Below are 19833 nucleotides of genomic sequence, written 5' to 3'. Positions count from 1 at the left end.
TCACGATCAAAAAATGATCGTGATTGGCAGATCAGTGAAATTTAACATGCAGAATTTCACCGATCCTGCGACGGATCACGGAATATTGATGTCCGCCGATCGGCATTTCCGACCGGTGGATCGGCTTTTCTGGTTCGATCGCAGCGATCCATCTCTGATGTATGGGGGCTTTTAGTCATTGAGTAAACCTCTTCATAGACAACACTACCAGCAGAGACACCTGCAGGCTATAAAGCAAAGCACACAAAATAATATATATTTTTTAATTTAACACAAAATGTGTAATGATTATAGTTACCCCTTTTAACAAATGCAAAGCGTAACATTTCTCCAGGTAAAATAATCTACAAGCTATAAATAGTGTACAGATTAATGTCTGTAATAAACTAACTTTCACTTGTATTCGACTTTTTCCCCATCACCAGAACCCGTTGCACTTCGTGTCAGGGATATTAAAAACATTCTCGTATACTTTCAGCTGCAAAGTCTCGGTCCTGTAGTGTGTTTACCCGAGCTGTGTTTTCCAATCACCGCAGAAGGTTTACTAAAGCACTGCATTACTGACTTATTTATGATGTAAATTTAGATGGCAAATACGGTGCTGTCAGCAGTCTCTGGATAAATAGTTCTGACAGGCATTAATAACACCAGGAGGATGAGTGCAGTTATGGGACGTAAAACTACATTTGTGGATTGTATTTACAGTTCTGTGTTGGGCTGGGAGAGATTTTATTTCAAGCATAGTGTGTTTTCTTCGCTGGTTACGGTCTTAGTCTTTTGAAGTGCCACAAAAATTAAAATAATAATTTCAAATATTAATTTAACATCAACAGTGCAATGACAAATGTGGTTAGGTCCCTGATCTGTCCCATCATTTCTGCAATTTAGAGACACCACAACACAATATACAGAAGCTTCACTACTGTTGCATGCAGCAAGTCTTAACTTTCCTCTAAAAATTGGGACTGTCAGTGGGCATGCTTCACATTCATAGTCTCTGCCTTTCAGACGAAATGGGTTTGCCAGAACTCCTAATGATGTCATAGTGATGTCACAGTGTTCTCCCCAGAATTTTTTTCCAGCGGGGTGGCATCAAAAAGTAGCCGGGTGGGGGCCTTCACAATTATGCGTGCACCGGGAAAAGGGGTATCTCCCTTACCAATCCAGCCCGACAGGTCTTGGGATGCTCCCCCACTGGCTCTCAGTCAAAAGTGCCCATTATGCAGTGCCCCCTTTATTTGTGCCCTTTTTACAGTGCCCCTGTAGTTTTCCCCTTTATGCATTGCCCCTTGTAGTTTAGCTTTGCCCTTATGCAGTGCCCCCAGGCTGAAGTAGTACCCCCATGTAGTGCTCCCAGACTGGTTCCTTATGTAGTGCCCCCAGGCTGGCCCCTTATGCAGTGCCCCCAGGTTTAATTAGTGTCCCTTATGCAGTGCCCCCAGGTTTAATTAGTGTCCCTTATGCAGTGCCCCCAGGTTTAAATAGTGCCCCTTAGGCAGTGCCCCCAGACTGGCCCCCGTCCCAGCCCAGAACTTAACTTTACTTGCTGGCCGCTCGCGCTCCCACTCCCATTGCCTCGCGCTGACTGGATCTAACTAGATCCAGCAGGCGCACGAGTAGGCTCCTCACGTCGTGGGTAACGTAATGACGTCACCCGCGCAGTGCATCACTGGGAACGCTTGCCTCTGAAGCGATCGGAGGCTTCTTTAACCTCGGGTCACTTCAGAGGCCAGCGTTCCACAGCAGGGGTCGGTGGGGGAAAAGTGCCGGATGGCAGGCTGTTTCTGCCGGGTGATGCGCCCGCAGAAAACAGCCTGGGGAGAGAACACTGTGTCATCAGATAATGTCTAAGAGTCTTATTGGGCAGCCAGGGTTCGATCTCCCAGGATCCTTGGCAGTACTAGGCAGTGTATGCAATGTAAAACTATCATACAAATTGTAGAACAACAAAGACAATTAAATAAAAATAAAATGGAGAACTGAGGCAACATATGTTAGCCAGATAAAATGCGTCCAAAAATATCTGCCTGCCCCAGATAGCATTTTAACTGGGTTGGGTACAGCATGCCGACGTTCAGGATCCCGGTGGTGAGAATCCTGATGCCGGCATTCCGACAGGGTTAGGATACAGACACTTGTGTCAGTATCCTAACCCTCCCCCTCTCCCTAACCTCCCCGCTGCCTAAATCTAACCCTCACCCCCTAGTACCTAACCCCCTCCCCCCTTTGTGCCTAACCTTCCCCCTAAACCCATTACTTACCGTCGGGATGCCAGCAGCGGGATTCAGACTGTCGGGATTATACAGTAACTACATCTCTATTAACCGTGCAGGCAATATAACTTTAAACATGTAACGTCAGGACAAAATAAGCCCCTACCCCTTATTTGTGCAAGATACACACTCTAATCGTCAAAACCACATCGACTTTCCATATAAAACCCACCCATTTTGGGGTTTACAAACAGGGACTGTCCGAGCCCATGTGGGAAAGTTGGGAGTTATGCTATAGTACTAAACGTATGCTGTCACTTTTTCTTGACTTGGACTGATGTTATACCCCTTTTACACCGGAGCTAAAACCCGGGTTATTGCAGGGTTAACCCGGGCAGCTCCCTGGTGTAAAAGGGGAGAGGGTTGGATCGCTGGGTCGAGTGACCCGGTAATCCAACCCAGGTAAATAGCAGGGTTTAACACGGGCGTAGCCCGTGAAACCCTGGTGTGAGAACAGCGCACTCAGCGCACTCCGGGTCACGATGACCTGGAGTGCGCTGCTAGCTGGTCGATTGGTCCGGCTTCAGTGGCGCTTGGAGATGACGTCATCTCCAAGCGTCCACTTTCACGCCGGGAAAGCCGGGTCTATGCAGACCCGACTCTGGTGTGAGTGGCGCCGACTCGGGAATATCCCGAGTCGGTGCTGGCTAAATTCCGGGCATGATCCGGATAGGAACTCTGGACCTCATTCAGAGCCGGACGCTATTTGCACTCGCTCGTTCAATAAAAAGGGATGGCTATTCAAATGAACCGTTCGCTCTTTGCGGTCTGTTCACACCTCTAGGTCTGAACGAGCGAACCAAACATGCGGTCGTTTTTTGGAAAACTACGCCCCCTGGCCGCTCGCATCCTACGTCATGTTCGCTATTTATTAGATTAATCGAGTACATCGACCAGCGTATGAACTGCTCGCTATTCTTGTGGTTGGTTTTTCCTACCGCAATCTTGCGAGCAGTTCTGACTATAAAATAACCCAGTGAAGTGGTCAATGACGCTGCTGTATTAATTATGCACACCCATAAAACGCCCGTTTTGACCTTTAAGCACACCTGCGTTCCGATCTCCACTCCCCATTTTCAAGCACCTTCCCCTGTTACCACCCACAAACGCCTCATCCTGTCACTCAAAATAGCAGGCATTCGCTATTTAGCGAACAAACTATTTTCGGCCGCACTGACTGGTTCGCGCATGCGTATTACGATCCGTACACATGCGCAGTTGTGCAAACATCGCTCGGAACGAACGAGCGGCCGCTTACGAGCGGCTCTGAATCAGGCCCTCTGTTCCAACTCCGGGTCAGACCCGGAATTTTGCTGGAAAAGGGGTATTATTAAGTTTACTGATGGGTGGCAGCCTTGATTACGCTATATAAGTGTTTCCTAAACTCGTTCCTCAGGGAGCACTAACAGTGCATGGCTTCCATTTTTCCCAGATGGTGCACAGGTGTATTCATTACTGGCTGACACATTTAAAATATCCACAGGTGGAGCTAATTATTTCACTTGTGATTCTGTGAGGAGACCTGGAAAACATGCACTGTTAGTGCTCTGTGAGGAATGAATTTGGGAAACACTACACTAAACCACAGGTTCTCAAACTCGGTCCTCAGGATCCCAAAGAGTTCATGTTTTCCATGTGTCCTCACAGAATCACAAGTGAAATAATTAGCTCCACCTGTGGAACTTTTAAAATATGCCAGTGAGTAATGACTACACCTGTGCACCTGCTGAGTGACCTGGAAAACGTAACCTGTGTGGGGTTGTTTGAGAACCTGTGCACTAAACCATCAACCACTAATATGATAAGAAGTTTGTATTTCTCCTTTAAAGTAGATATGAGCGATTCGCCTTTGGCTCGGTTAAGTTCAGAACTTGGTTATCCAGCTGTCACGTGTTTTGGATAGCCAATAAGATAAATCCGAACTTGCGCTAAATTTGGCAAAAAGAACAGATTAAAACCGAGCCGCTCATTTTACCTTTAATGCCTATAACTTTGTAATATAACGAATAGTTGTGATATTAATTTGCAGTTTTCTGCTCTGTAAAAGAATAGTAATTTTAAGTCCAGATTTACTTTAGTGAATTTGAATGTCATGAAGTTTTTACTATTATTATAATAATTAATCACCTAATAGGAGGCAGTCTAGTTAACCCCATTCTTTGTGTTATCTCTGTGTATCTCAGTGCCACACGTGTGTCTCATCCTAATACATGTGGCAGTGGGCAGACATCAGGCTGGTAATACCTGGTTCACCAACACAGGGACTGGAGATGATGAACACTGCGCTGGACTGAAGGTCACTCTGAGTCCCCCCTTCCTTCATTTCATCTACCTTCCCTGATCTGCAAGCCACACACAGCTTAGTGAGATTGATATGATACTTTGTGAGTAATGTGGATGAACTACAGCACTAACCCGGTAAAATATTATAATTTTAAATGTGTCCGGAAAATAATTGAAATTCCAGTTTGGCTTCATCATCATGCAAACGGCTAGGTGCTTTTAGCAGCTGACCGACTCCCGTGTATATTGCTTTACAAATGAGGTCATATTGGTTTTTAAAGAAATTATACTCCTATCAAACACGTTTATAACACGGAAAAACAAGATGTGATGGCCTCAACTTTTTTGTTTCTCATCATGTACTCATTGGTAATAATTAACCCCTTAATTTCTGATAGGGCAGGCTGTGAATTTCCAGAAGTATGGTTTAAATCCCTTATAGGTTTACTGAACACCAATGTTACAGTGGCGTGACTATACATTTTGTTCCCCCCTGCCTAAAAAGTTTCTGCCCTCCCCCCTTTCTGCGCTGCTGGCTGTCTTCACCGGTGTCTACCCCGGCTGCTTCCAACCCCACCCCTGCTGGTGTCCCTGCTGCGGTTATTTTTTCAGATTCGATCACAGCAATCCATCTCTGATGTATGGGGGCCTTTAGTCATTGACTAAACCTCTTCATAGACAACACTACCAACAGACACCTGCCGGCTATAAAGCAAAGCACACAAAATAATGATAAGGTGTATCGGAAGAAATAGAGTATTTTTAATTTAACACAAAATATGTTAATGCCTCATAGTGGGCAGTACTACACTGTATGCAACTATGTAACTGCTACACCCCAATGGTCTATTTTAGAATAAAGCTGGCCACACATCTAAAGATTATCTGTCCAACCAGCCAACTAGTTGATTGGTTGGATTGAAAATCTGGTAAGGTGTGAAAGCAAATGACAATCAGCAATTTGCTCCCAAACGCCGGAAAATGTACAAAAACTGTTGTTTGAACAAATTGTTTCGATCAAACATTTAACAAACTTGTCTGAACGACCATTTTCATCTGTTTTCTGGCATTTAGGAGCAAATTGCTGATCATCAGTTACTCCCATACATTACCAGATTTTCATTTCAACCAATCAACTAGTTGGCTGGTTGGACAGATAATCTTTAGATGTGTGGCCAGCTTAAGCCTGGTGTAGTATATGTTGCTGCTATCATGCCAGTTTATTTCTCAAAATCAGTGACGAGATAGGTCATTGGAATAAAAGAGCAAAGTTGTGCTGTATAATACAGGTATAACAAAGTTAAGTGAGATATCCTAGTTCTATACTATATAATTGGAAAAAAAAAACTTTGAATACCCAACACAGTGCCCCTTACTGACCATCAGATCTTGAGATTTGTAATGAGTACTTTGATGTAATGGATTGAAAGCCAATATATATGATTATTGATGGTTAAAATTGCATCTACTTAGTCCTATGCAATCCTTTACTTCCAAGAATCAAACTCCTCAGACAGGACAAAGTTTGTGTGTAGTACAGCAAGCCATATAACCTATAATTTTCCATATGCTTGGTCTGGTGAGCCAACATCCCAGACTAGCATTTCTCCTAACATTTGTGAGGAAAGTTGTGGGACTTTGGGCATGTGCTGATGGTGCAGCTGCGCAAGGCACCTCCGTTTAGTTATGTTGGAGGCAGCCCAGAGTTCCCGAGCTGCCCCAGCCTTTCCCTGTACGGTTATGCGGTGCACCAGTGGAAGAGTTATGCAGACATTGGGGCCCTTCAATGTCTGGACAGTTGGGGGGTATGCACTGGTGCCAAGGTTTGTGTTTAGAAAATGTCAGGTTTGATAACTCATACCATATGATTCTGGCAGGGCCGTAACTAGGGTGGTGCGACCTGTGCCATGGCACCGCAGTGCCAGGGATTCTGTTCCTGTTTATTATCATTCTCACTTGTAGCTTCCTCTTCTTTTATCCCCAGCATCTCCTGGCCTCCCCTATCTCTTCCCTGGCCCTTCCCATAAGGCCATGGCCCTTTTTCAGGTGCATTATTTTATTCCCTATTTAAAAAATGGAGGGGGAGGCACCAATGCTCTTTCTGGCACAGGGCACCAAAAAGTCTAGTTACGGCTCTGGATTCTGGTGATGGCAGCACGGACGACATACTTAAGATGCTGGCATTTACATAAGTTGCAGAATAAGCACCTATTATACTCAAAGGTCCTTGGTCATTATAACTTTGTCTCAAAATATTTTGTTCTACATCATCCTGCGTTCTAGGCAGAGATAGTAAAGGTCAGATCATTTTCCCGGAAGATACAGCCACGTGCACACTGTTACTATAGACTTCTTTCTGACAGTCAATAATTCAGTCTAAGACACACAATGTGAGCAGCGCTCCGGTGCCATTCTTTATATGGTGGCAGAAAATAACAATTCATTCCTGTGAGGAAGCAAGACTTTTTCTACAGTCTGATTCTGCTACATGATGGCAGAACAAAAGAGAGTGATGATGGCGTGCTCCTCATTAATCATTGGTGTCATTTGTCACCAGTTCTTGGAGATGCCAACGCACTTCATACCTGCATGTGTCTAAGATCCAGAACTCCGATTGCAGATACCAGATAAGCTAAATTAAGCTCTGTTTTCTCTATTGTTTGCCATGTTAATCTTTATGGACAGTGACCTGGTTTTAGTTGCACTACAGACCAGCTTGCTTTAACAGGGGTACAACACAGACTTCAGTATCTTGTACACACCCCTGCTGCAAAGTTTTAAATATATTACAAGTATATTACTTTTTAGCATTTAGGGCCCCATTTAACAATGAGACATAGCCCCTTTAGCGCTTACCTTTCAATATTTAACGAACAGTGTTAAACTAAGTTTACAGATGTTTGTCACTATATCTCTTACACCATCTATAGATGGCGAAAGCAATACGGTCCCCATTTCCAGCAATGGGTACCCAGCTACAGACCGTTCAGCTCCAGCTAAGCCTTCCAGGCATGCGCATGACTCAGCATCCAGTCACTGCCAGCAACATAGCGGAGGATGCCGCCAAGGAGTGGGTCATCACTGGACCTCACCGGAGGAATAAGTTAATATTAAATACGAGAGGCATATTCATTTGTATCACTGTGACACTAAACAAAATATGCCAATGGTATTAAGGTTCATGTTACATGGGGCTCTTAGTTTCTTGCTGTGCATTGTAGCCAAGTCTCTATATCAGACAGAATTTATTTTAGTTGCCTGTGCTTTCTGCATTGAATACAGTTGTATCTATAAATTATGTGGCCTATTTATCAAGATTAGCGAGAATTAACTATCTTGTCGTGATTTCTGAGCAATATAGCATTGCTCCAGTGCTGGGACGGTGACCGGTGAATTGGTCAACACCAGAAGGTTCACACATTCTGAATATTAATGGTGAAAAGCTCAACATGGTCATTAGGTTGACCATCATTCTGTAGACATGTATTTAGTTTGACAGGGTTAAATGTTGAGCTTTTGAATGTGTTGACCATGTCGGCACTAAAATCACACTAAATATCTTTATAAAATTTTGCTGCAAATTTCCACTTAAAGGAGTCCACAATATTGTGCGCTCATCAAGCTGTCTCATCAAAAAGAATTGCTGTCTTTTCTAGATGTTTTAGTGCATACATGCCGACAATGTGGCTGCCTCCTCCGGGAAGAGGCAGCAATATCTGTACAGCAGGGGGGTGTGGTGTTAATTTTGGGGTGGGGCATGACTCAGTGATCGCGTCATCACAATGCCGAGATTACCAGCATTGTGGGAACGGGGCCACGATGACACAATTCAGCGCGAATCACATCATCGGCTCCCCCGGACTGCCCACTTAGGCACTTACAAGCCGGAGTGGACGCCGGCTTGTAAGTGGAGGAGGGAGATGTGGTTGCGGCCGGGAAACTTGCCCACCTTTCCGGGTGGCCGGGAGCACCACCCGATTATCTTGATCCTCCAGACCTTCCCGGGAGAGTAGGCATGTATGTTTTAGTGGAAGAAATCATCCTAGATGTTTCATCTTATCAGCTTCTGTGCAGGACCCCTTCCTGCTGGATACAATATATCCCAAACCTGTATATGGACTGAAGCTGGGTACACACTGTACAATTATCTGTCAGATCATCAGATAATTTTATGATCTGACAGGATTGTATAATATGCACGTGCTCAAAAGATGCGATAAATCTGGTCACGGTATCGTAAACAGTTTGCAGTGTGTTCGTGCTCACAACCTATCTGCCGACAGATTTTGTTTTGATTCTGCGGCCACTGTACAGATAATCTGTGCAGTGTGTACACAGACGCAATATCTCCTTCCCATCACTAGGACAGATAAATAGAAGGGATGGCAGGGCAGAGTTATGCCTCAGCCAACAAGAATCTACCCAATTTTTATTGGCTGCTGCAGGAATAAGAATCTGCCCAATTTTTATTGGCTGCTGTTGGACATCCACCAAGATCTACCAGTCGAGTGTCCGCTTTGGCCACCCCTGCCTTAAAGTATTGTAGTGTGGAGGTATGAAGGTTGTTTGCTTTCTTTTTGGTTTTAATTGTTTTTCATAACACTGTAGTAAATAAAGGCTATGCTTGCAATGCTGGTTGCAGCTTTTGTCAATGATTTTATGTTTCCATTTCAAAGGGGATGTAGTCAAAGCTTAGACGATCAAAAGGTCGACACCAACATGTGGACCGCCATGTTGACAGGGTCAAAAGGTCGAAAATGAAAAATAAATGTTGATGGTTAAGAGGTCAACATGGTCAAACTGTTGACCGGTAAAATTCAGACGTGGCTTGATACAGGGAAAACGGTGCGCTAGTGTTCTAACAATTTATACCCTGAATTAGAACGCCAGCTATCGCAGTGGGCTCTGCGTACCACAGAAAAACAGCAACTGAAAAAATCAAAAGCGAAGCGCCTTATGGAATTCAGTAAAAAGACAATTTATTATACAGCTAGTACACTATGTTCCTATATTACCATGATAATATTAATCATGGTAATATAGGAACATAGGCCCTCATTCAGAGCCGTTCGCTATTTGCGTTCGTTCGTTCAAAAACAAGGGGTGGCTATGCAAATGATCCGTTTGCACATTGCAGTCTGTTCACACCTCTAAGTCTGAACGAGCGAGCAAAACATACGCTCGTTTATTTGATAAAAACGCCCCCTGGCCGCTCGCACCATACGTCATGTCCGCTATTTATTAGATTAATCGAGTACATCGAACAGGATAAGAACTGCTCGCTATTCTTGTGGTTGGTTTTTTCAACCGCTATTTTGCGAGCAGTTCTGAGTTAAAAAAAACCAAGTGACGTGGTCATTGACGCTGCTGTATTAATTATGCACACCCATAAAACGCCCGTTTTGACCTTTAAGCACGCCTGCGATCGGATCTCCACTCCCCGTTTTCAAGCACCTTCCCCTGTTACCACCCACATACGCCTCCTTCTGTCACTCAAAATAGCAGGCATTCGCTATATTGCGTACAAATGATTTTCGGCCGCACTGACCGGTTCGCGCATGCGTACTAAAAACCGTACGCATGCGCAGATGTGCGAACATCGCTCGGAACGAGCGTACTGCCGCTAGCGAGTGGCTCTGAATGAGGGCCATAGTGTACTAACTGTATAATTGTCTTTTTACTGAATTCCATACGGCGCTTCACTTTTGATTTTTTTTCACGGCCTGATTCAGCACGGATCACAACTGCAAGAGCGCATGCATATTGATCGATGGTGCGCACTGCGCATGCAGCACAGTGCGCGAGTTAGCATTGCGATTGCTTTGCGATCACTCAAGCAGAAAGAAAGCCATCGCAGAGTGAGTGACAGGCTGTGAGCATTTGGGAGTGGTCAGAGAAACGTAGGCATGTGTTCATTTGAACACCGCTTCCTGGGCGTGCATAAATTAGCCACTGCGACGGCATACGCAGCTTGGAGTACCCAATGCGTGCAACAAGACTTGCAGTTTCTGCAGCAGGTCAGGCCTGCGTTAAATGTGCGTGAAGGACCGATGTTAGTCAATGTTCCCGATGTATACGCAGGACTCCAAGGTATTACAGCTGTGAGGTAGTGGGCGTCTTTATGCTGGCTGTGCGATGGCATTGCAATTGCATCCATTAGCATATTTTTGCAGCAGACCTATGTGCGATTACGTAGCTGCGATCGCAATAGCGATCCATGCTGAATCAGGCACCCAGTCACAATGTCGACAATTAAAACATAGACAAACCAAAAGGTTGACAGTTAAAACTTAGACAGTTAAAATATAAACAGTCGAAATACAGCCAGGTCATCATGTCGGCAGATATAATAAAAAAACATTGGTATCCTTATATCGATCATCGATACAAATATTGTGTGAATTAAATTGTTTCATTTGTGTATCGCTACTCGATTTACATTGATAACCATTGTGAATTGATCATTGATGCACAAAAATCGATTTTCGTTCTCGATGATATGCTCAATGTATGGGTTCCAATGTTTTGTAATTCTATCTGCCAACATAATGATATAGCCATCAACATTATAACCTGTGTGTATTATGACTGTCGACATTTTAACCTAAGTTTTGTGTTGACTGTATTGTGAATGTCGACATTTTGAAATTTTGACATTGTGCATGACGACATTTTCGCCTTGTCTATATATTGATGGTCGACATTTTGTCCATGTTTATTGATATTCACACTGTCTAAATATTGTTTAACTTTTGATCATGTCTAAGTTTTGTTCCTGTAGATATTGACTGTCAACATATTGATTATTAACATATAGTCGACATTTTGATTGTCTAAAGATTGACCCTGTCACCATTTTGGTGGCTTAAGTTTTGATGGTCGACATTTTGACTGTCTGAGAATTGTACCCAACCCATTTCAAATAGCTGATGAAGGGAAAAGGTTCCCAACTCCAGTCCTCAAGGACCACCTGCAGGTCATACTTTGTGGCTGTCTTTGATCATGCACAGGTGAGTTACTCTATGTTGCTGGGTCAGTAATTATCCCACCTGCTTCCACAGACAGAAATCCGCAAAACATCACCTGTTGGAAAACCTGAGGGTTGAGGTTTAGAGCCACTGGTGTAAAGAACACTTTCATAGGGGTACTTTTTGTTTTCTAAATGCACTCCAAATGGCAGAAATTGAGGATTGTGGTAGCCACTACTAGGGAAACACCTTAATGTTGTTTTGTCAACGGTGCACTGTCAAGGTGCTGCACTTCATATTTAAAATTACAGCTGATACTCAGGGCCGTAACTGTGCGAGCAGTGCCACAGCAACGTGCGCAGGACTCTGTAGGCAGCTCAGTCGCTGCCTCGAAACCCTTGCTTCTGGCTAGCAGGGTGCCAGGAACAGCACCCTGCAGCCAGGATCGCTGCGGCAATGATGGTCCGGGCATGCACCCTGCCATCTGTACAGCTGCCCAGAGAGTCCTTAGAATGCTCCATGCAGAACTGCACTTCTGGGTGCATTCGGCCCCACCCACGCAGCATAATGTAATCTGCATAGGAGGCAGGGCCAGCACAGGGTGCAATACAGCCATGTTACAGCACTGCAGATACTAATGTGTCAGCGATAGCGGACTGAATGGAAAAGGGGCTCTGTATACTCTGCTAGGTCCTTAAAACTGTACCCTGGGTGGAATTCTTTAATTAAGTCAAAAAGAAATGAGGATATCAATACTCTGCACAGCGGAAAAAAAGAAAATATCAACTATAGCTTCTATTTAAACTGTGCTCCCACCTCCAAATTACCAGTTGTAGTAGAATACGGTCTGGATATGATCAATAACTTATGAGCAAAGCATCAGGGAGACAAAGGAGTACCCTTGTTTTTTCTCAGCAAGAAAAGCTTTTGTTTTGTAGAATAAGTAATGATTCTGTATAAAGTCCACTTAAGTTTACCAGGAAATAGGCCAAAATAATGGTTTGTAATCCTAAAAATGAACCATTTTCTAAGGCACAGACATGACTTGGCCACTGATAATCTGGCCGCCCAGATGAGTTCTGGCCCTGTTCTTTCTGACAATGGATGTGCAAGACCCTTATCCCCCATCACTCCCCTCTGACAGCTCATTAATCACATCAAAGATCCTGGAGGACAGCCGGTGATTCTGCGCGTTTTTTATAGGTCAATTAAAACATATTACCTTTCATTGTAGGGATTTAGAGGTAATAAAAGTGTGAAACGACTCTGCCCTGCAATCCGTTCATCTAGATTTGATGGATATGTCATTAAATTACATAAAGTTGTCTACTGTTCTGGCATGGCACAGTAATGAGAAGTATATATATATATTTTATTTTAAAGATTGCTTTTCACAATGTCTCTGCTGTAACGTCACTTGCATCAGTCAAAGACAAGATAAGTTTAAAGGTGTTTTCTACCTTCTGAAGCTTGCACATGTCAAAATATTTACTAAAAACACTTATTTTCCTTCTGTTTTTTTTTCCATTCATGCATTTTAATAATAATTCCTTATTTATATACAGCCTTTCTCTCAATACTACTCAAAGCACTTTAAATATTTGCAAAGAGTGAGACAGCCATCTTGGGCACGCTCAGTTGCTATGCTACTGTAAATAATAATTTACATCAAGCACATTAGATCAGTCTCATTGCCCTAGAATACAGCACAAAGCTTCTCTTTAGATACAATGCATAGAGCACAGCAGAGTTATATACAGGCCATACACGGGCGAGTCCCCGATGCCGATCGGCAATCACTTACTGCAGCGGTTCTCAAACTCGGCCCTCAGGACCCCACACAGGTCATGTTTTCCAGGTCACCCAGCAGGTGCACAGGTGTATTCATTACTCACTGACCCATATTAAAAGATTCACAGGTGAAGCTAATCATTTAATTTGTGATTCTGTGAGACCTGGAAAACATGCACTGTTTGGGGTCCTGAGGACCGAGTTTGAGAACCTGTGATTTACTGACTCTGAGTTACTGATTGCAGACTCCGCATATTAGCAAAATAGAACATCTTAAAAATCCCGACTTGACGATTCTCATAATTTTGCTGTCAGAATCGGCAAATTGAGATTGTCCAACATGTTGGATTTTGCAAATCAACGGACCAGCAATACTATGGGGCAACCAAAAATGCACAATCCTGCCTGATAAAAAGGAAGCTGAAAGAGAATACACTGTATTCGGTAAATGTTTCCAGCGTACATTTACAGGTCACTGAAGTTGTGTCCTCCTTCTTTTTTGACCAGCAAATCGTGCATTTGGAGGGTAAGTTGGAAACTTTCCCCATACAGTGGCAGAATTTGCACGATATCAGCTGTTTTTATGCTAACCATTACCATTTCCTACCATACACTGGACAATTACCTTTCCAACTTGTCATTTAGTTGGCAAGTTAGAATGATAATCGTGCAGTGAACAACTAACTCAAGTATACACTAAAGGCCCCTACACACCAGACAAAATTTTGAGCGATGTGGCCGATTCCGGTGCATCAGAACGACAAATCGTCAAGTGTGTGCGAACAATGCGCGCTCCCGTGCCGTCGTCCGTCGGATCAGATCTTCAGATCTTCTCTACATGCAGGAAGATCTGTCAATCTCATTAACGATTCCCCGCAGATCGTGCAGTGTGTATGCACTACCAAAGGACCAGACAAAATGGATACATTATATGTTTTACTATCTAACAACCAAATGATGTAAGATATATTGGGCTCTATTTACTACAATCCGCATATTGAATGCGGATTGTAGTGTGACATTACCGAGTGAATTCGCATTGCGAATTCAGGCAATATCACAGGGATTTACTATAAATCCCTTGCAGGGACAGAGCTTGCGATAAAGCTCTGTCCCTGCGGATCCCATCCGCACTCTAGTCGCTGTATTTTCGGAAAAAATACCGCTACTACCCCCCCACCGATGCTAGGCCCCACCCCCTGGTGCTAAACCCCTCCCCCGCGACCCCCCCATGACCCCCCCTCCCTTCATTACACTTACCTGCATCCTCCTGGCCTCCGGTGATCTTCTCCGGGCTTCCCGATCAGGTGATCTCCCATACTGCACTGGGGCCCGATCACCTGATGACCGGGCCCCAGTGCACTGTGGGAGACCAGCTGACCGGAGAGAAGCCATCACCGGAGGCCCGATCACCGGTCCCTGGAGTCAGGTAAGTAAAAAAAAAAATGTTTAATTTTTTTTTTCTTTTTTTTACAGCAATCAGCTTGCGGTCTGCTTAGACCACATAGCTGATTACTGGTACCGGCTCCCGCCTCTGCTCTCCCCGTTAGAGCAGAGTGGGAGCCCGGTAACCGGGGGAGACCCTGGATAACGCCACCTCCAGGTCACAGGGCTTCCCCCGGTATTTTTTTACAATTTATTTTTAGTAACTCTGGTCGGATCACATTTCCCATTACAATTATGGGAAATGCGATCTGCTTTACTAAAAATAAGTGATACTGGGGGTTAGAGTAGAATTTTACTAATTCTACTCCAATTGCCCTGTAATAACTACAGGTGAAACTAAAATAATGTGAAAAGGGTGTAAATGTAATAAATAGAGCCCATTGTTTGGTCGTTTGTTAGATTGCACAGTGTGTATGCACCCGATCGTTTCCCGGGAGTTCAAGGGAAATCGTTGCTTACATTGCATCGTTTGCAAGTCGTCTAGTGTGTACCAGGCTTTACAGGCTTGACTATTGGGTATTAAAGGGTTGGCTACACCTGATTAGGCACAGGATATGGTAATTTAGTCAGGTGCCACTATCCCTGAAAACAAGCCCTGCCTGCTCTGCACAACCTGGAGTGTGTGTCCACGTAAAAGGGTCTGTTTATAGGAATCTCAGAAAGTGGTCCTCATCTTATAATTAGTTAGGAAAGACACACACAAGCATTTTAGTCTATTAGTGATTTGTTGTATTAAAACGCATGGACACAGGTCTGTGCAACTTTGGTCCCCTGTAAAGAGGACAACAAATAGTATGGGTTAGCTAGGGTGGAACTTGGTTTGAAAGTGTTCACTTACTCATGAGGAGGCTAAAAAATAAAATGATATTTCCAGTCTGCCCTATGTGGCAGGATACATCTTGGCAGAGATTTAGGGGTCTATGTACTCAGCCTTGGAGAGAGATATAGTAGAGAGAGAAAGTACCAACCAATCGGCTTCTAACTGCCATGTTACAGGCTGTGTTTGAAAAATGGCAGGAGCTGATTGGTTGGTACTTTATCTTCATTCATTTTCTCTCTCTCCAAAGCTTAGTACATATACCCCTTCGTATCTTGGGATTATAAAAATATTGTAGTTAAGGACCCATAGAGTCTATTGTGTATCATCAGATGTTGGTATATTGTACTGTATTTTGTCCTTAGTTAAATTAGAAACAATTGAGCCGCTAGTAGCTGAAGCTGGAAGGTAGAGTGGTCATGCCTGTATATGTATCCAATATTTATTTATTTTTTTAAACCGTTGCGGTCACATTCCACATGTAATGAGAGGCAGCGTGTAGTTGTGTTCTTACTGCCCTGTGCCTTATACTAAATCAGGTAGAAGTAACACTAGAAGCAGCTGACATTATCTTGGTAATGATATCAGGGGCATAGGGAAACTATTGCCATAAGCAAATCGTGTCTCAATACACTGCCTGCTTTATTACTCTGCATCTCTTATTACACCAGTCACTTTTTGTAAAGCAGAGTGTGCTCTCCTGCCTGCATAAGGTTAATGTCTGCACAGTAGCAATATTCCACACTACAAATCAGCTGCTAATTTGAATCGTGTCCAAAAACACCAGGTTTAAACATTGTGTTAGTACTCATCTCCAGAGCTCCTTTATACAAGCAGCCCTGCAGTACGTCTGCCGAGTGCACAGTCTTACTGAGGATATGGCATTTGCATGAATGGGAATGGTACTGTATTTCTATGTGATGTATGTGGCTGTGATGTTTAAGAATTGTTTTATGTTCATTTGTGTCAGTGGTCTGCCAATAGGGATGTAGTTATAGCTTAGAATGCCAGCGCCAGAATCACGACACCTGTCACAATCCCGGACGCCGTCATCGCGATGGTAAGTACTGGGGTTAGGGGTTAGTCACTAGTAGGGAGAGGTTAGGTTTAGGCACTAGGGGGGAGGGTTCGGTTTAGGCAGCGGGGAGGGAGGGGTAGGGAGAGGGGGAGACTAACAGTTGCCGGTATCCTAACCCAGTTGGGATGCCGGCATTGGGACTTTGACCACCAGGATCCCGAGCACAGGCTTCCCGTACCCAACCCTGGCAATATATATGGGCAGGTCTCTGTGTATCAAAACAAGAAATTTGCGTCTGTTTGGTGTAAAAGCAGTATAACTAAAGTTAGTGCAAAGTCCTGGGTCAGACCGGGGTTTTGGGACATGGGGCCCGATTCAAACCCGCTCGCTAAGATGCGTTCGCACGCAGCCTGCCGGTGTTTGCAATCTGTGCATGCGCGAACCTGTCCATGCGATCGCGAAGTGCTCGCTTGCTGAGCACAGCCAGCTCGCTAGATTGAGTGACAGGAGAAGCCGTTTGTGGTTGGTGACAGGGGTTGGTAGCTGGAAATGGGGTGTGGTGGTGCGAGCGCAGGCGTACCTGAGCGTCTCAATGCCGTTTCAGAGGTGTGCATAATTAAGACGCAGCGTCATAGTACACGTCACTTGGCTGAATTTTACACTGAAGCGCTCGCAGTGCTTGCGGTAGGGTATGGTCAACCATAAGTGCTGCGTATGCATCCGATGGTATTCGATGTTACCAATGGTTGCATACTCTTCCTGGAGATGACGTGCATTAGTGGGCGTCTTAAGACAGGCTAGTGAGCGTCTAGTTACACAACACGTTTGCACGCTAAGACATAGTGGGCATACTAATGCCTTGCCGTGCGATCGCAGGATTTGCATACACTGGCTGCGTGTGAACGCATCTAGCAAGCGGTTCTGAATCGAGCCCATGGTTCCAACCCAGATCAAACCCCGTTTACACTGCCCCTTCGACCCAGGTTATTCTTAGGTCGGCTCCATTTACACTGAACTTGAGTTCAGGTCTTGCAAAACCTATGTTCTTTTTCAAGTACATCCAAAAATACATCACTCCAAATTTTCTCCTTTTAGAATTTTTTTTTTTAAAACTCAAAGTACTGATTCAGCATGGATCGCAACTGTGATGGCTTACACAGACGGCCGATTGTTGCACGCGTATGCATCAAAGTGAATATGCGTGAGTTAGCATAGCAATTGCTCTGTGATGCATTATGGAGATACAAAGCCATCGTGAAGTGAGTGACATCAGAGCAGCATTTGGGGGTGATGACAGGGGAGTGGTCTGAGAAGCGCAGACGTGCTTGGTTTGAACGCTGTTAATTAGGCACGCATAATTAGCCACTGCAATGGCATACACAGCTTGTGTACTCACTGCATGCGATGAGGTTAGCAATTTCTGAGTAAGGTCAGACCTTTTGTAACTGTGCATGACCGGCCGATGTAACTCGATGTTCCCGATGTATACGTAGCACTGCAAGGTATTACGGATGGGAGGTAGTGGGCATCTCTATGCTAGCAGTGCGACGGCATTGCCATTGCATTCATTAGCATATTTCCACAGCAGATCTGCGTGCGTTAACTCAGCCGTGATCGAAATAGCGAGCCGTAATGAAACAGGCCCATAGATTGTAAACTCCACTGGTGCAGACTCAGATCGAAATGGACAAATACTATATGCAGAATGTGTGTGTGCTACAGAAATAACTGAGAGAGAGAGAGATTATATATATATATATATATATATACATACACACACACACACACACACACACACACACACACACACACACAGAGTCAGGTCCATAAATATTGGGACATTGACAGAATTTTCAGATTTTGGCCTCTATTCCCCACTACAATGGTTTTGAAATGAAACAAACAAGATGTGCTTTAACTGCAGACTTTCAGATTTAATTTGAGGGTAATTACATCCAAATCGGGTGAACGGTGTAGGAATTACAACGGTTTCATTATGTGCCTCCCACTTTTTAAGGGGCCAAAAGTAATGGGACTATCAACTCAAAAGCTATTTCATGGACAGGTGTGGGATATTTCCTCGTTATTTCATTATCAATTAAGCAGGTAAAACGTCTGGAGTTGATTCTAGGTTGGACATTTGCATTTGGAATCAGTTGATGTCGACTCTCAATATGAGATCCAAAGAGCTGTCACTATCAGTGAAGCAAGCCTTCATTAGGCTGAAAAATGAAAACAAACCCATCAGAGAGATCGCAAAAACATTAGGGGCCTCATTCAGAGGCGGTCGGAGGATGCAAGCAGTCGCTCAGAAACTGGGCGGCCACTTGCATCCTGACCGGCCGCCTCTGTTGCGGTCGTTAACCCACAGCCTAACACCCACAGCTCTAACGACCGCTCCGGTGATGGTCGTGATGGTCAGAGACCATCGCGACCATCGGGGCTTACGACGAGACCCTAGGGTAGGGTCTCCCTTGTCGTAAGCCCCGGAGAGCTTCTGGCTCTGTCTGAGCCGGAAGCTCTCCACTGACATCACTCGTTCCCATGGGAACGCCTCCGTTTGGGCTGCCACCCCCCCCGGCCCGCCTTCCAAACGGGGCGAGCTGTCAATCAACATCAACAGCTCGCCCCCTTTGGATCGAGACCCGCTACGACCGGCGCTGTCAGTCGTAGCGGGTCTCACGCATGCGCACGACGGCGCCGGCGTGCGCATGCTCTGTGGGGGAACATCGACCCGGTCCGAGCGCATGGGCGCTAACGACCGGGTCTGAATGACCCCCTAGGTGTGGCCAAATCAACTGTTTTGAACATTCTTAAAAAGAAAGAACGCACTGGAGAGCTCAGCAACACCAAAAGACCTGTAAAACCACGGAAAACAACTGTGGTGGATGGCAGAAGAATTATTTCCCTGGTGATGAAAAACCCCTTCACAACAGTTGGCCAAATCAAGAACACTCTCCAGGAGGTAGGTGTATATGTGTCAAAGTCAACAATCAAAACAAGACTTCACAAGAGTGAATATAGAGGGTTCACCACAAGATGCAAACCATTGGTGAGCCACAAAAACAGGAAGACCAGATTAGAGTTTGCCAAACAACATCTAAAAAAGCCATTACAGTTCTGGAACAACATCCTATGAGATGAGACAAAGATCAACTTGTACCAGAGTGATGGGAAGAGAAGAGTACGGAGAAGGAAAAAGGAACTGCTCATGATCCAAAACATACACCTCATCAG

General features: G+C 44.6%; 1 protein-coding gene and 1 long non-coding RNA gene across 3 annotated transcripts in view; one reads left to right on the top strand and one right to left on the bottom strand.

Annotated features, from left to right (window-relative positions):
• LOC148474881 (uncharacterized) overlaps positions 1 to 19833 on the bottom strand; it is a 317124-nt gene that overhangs the window by 12182 nt on the left and 285109 nt on the right. The gene's annotated exons all lie outside the window — the stretch shown is intronic.
• The window catches only part of TSHZ2 (teashirt zinc finger homeobox 2), a 208290-nt gene that overhangs the window by 176913 nt on the left and 11544 nt on the right, over positions 1 to 19833 (top strand). Inside the window, exon 1 of one of the 2 annotated variants that reach the window (XM_088458049.1) lies at positions 16430 to 16480. The exons of the other annotated variant lie outside the window; for it this stretch is intronic. Within the exon in view, the coding sequence (XP_088314175.1) occupies positions 16468 to 16480 (13 nt within the window). The 5' untranslated portion in view covers positions 16430 to 16467. Of the gene's footprint in view, positions 1 to 16429; positions 16481 to 19833 lie in introns of those variants that run through there. 2 annotated transcript variants of the gene reach the window in all.

The sequence above is a fragment of the Taudactylus pleione genome, unplaced genomic scaffold, assembly GCF_031769625.1.
Source record: "Taudactylus pleione unplaced genomic scaffold, aTauple2 ptg000803l, whole genome shotgun sequence".
NCBI classification, from domain to species: Eukaryota; Metazoa; Chordata; class Amphibia; order Anura; family Myobatrachidae; genus Taudactylus; species Taudactylus pleione.
This window is presented reverse-complemented; position numbering and strand designations above follow the sequence as displayed.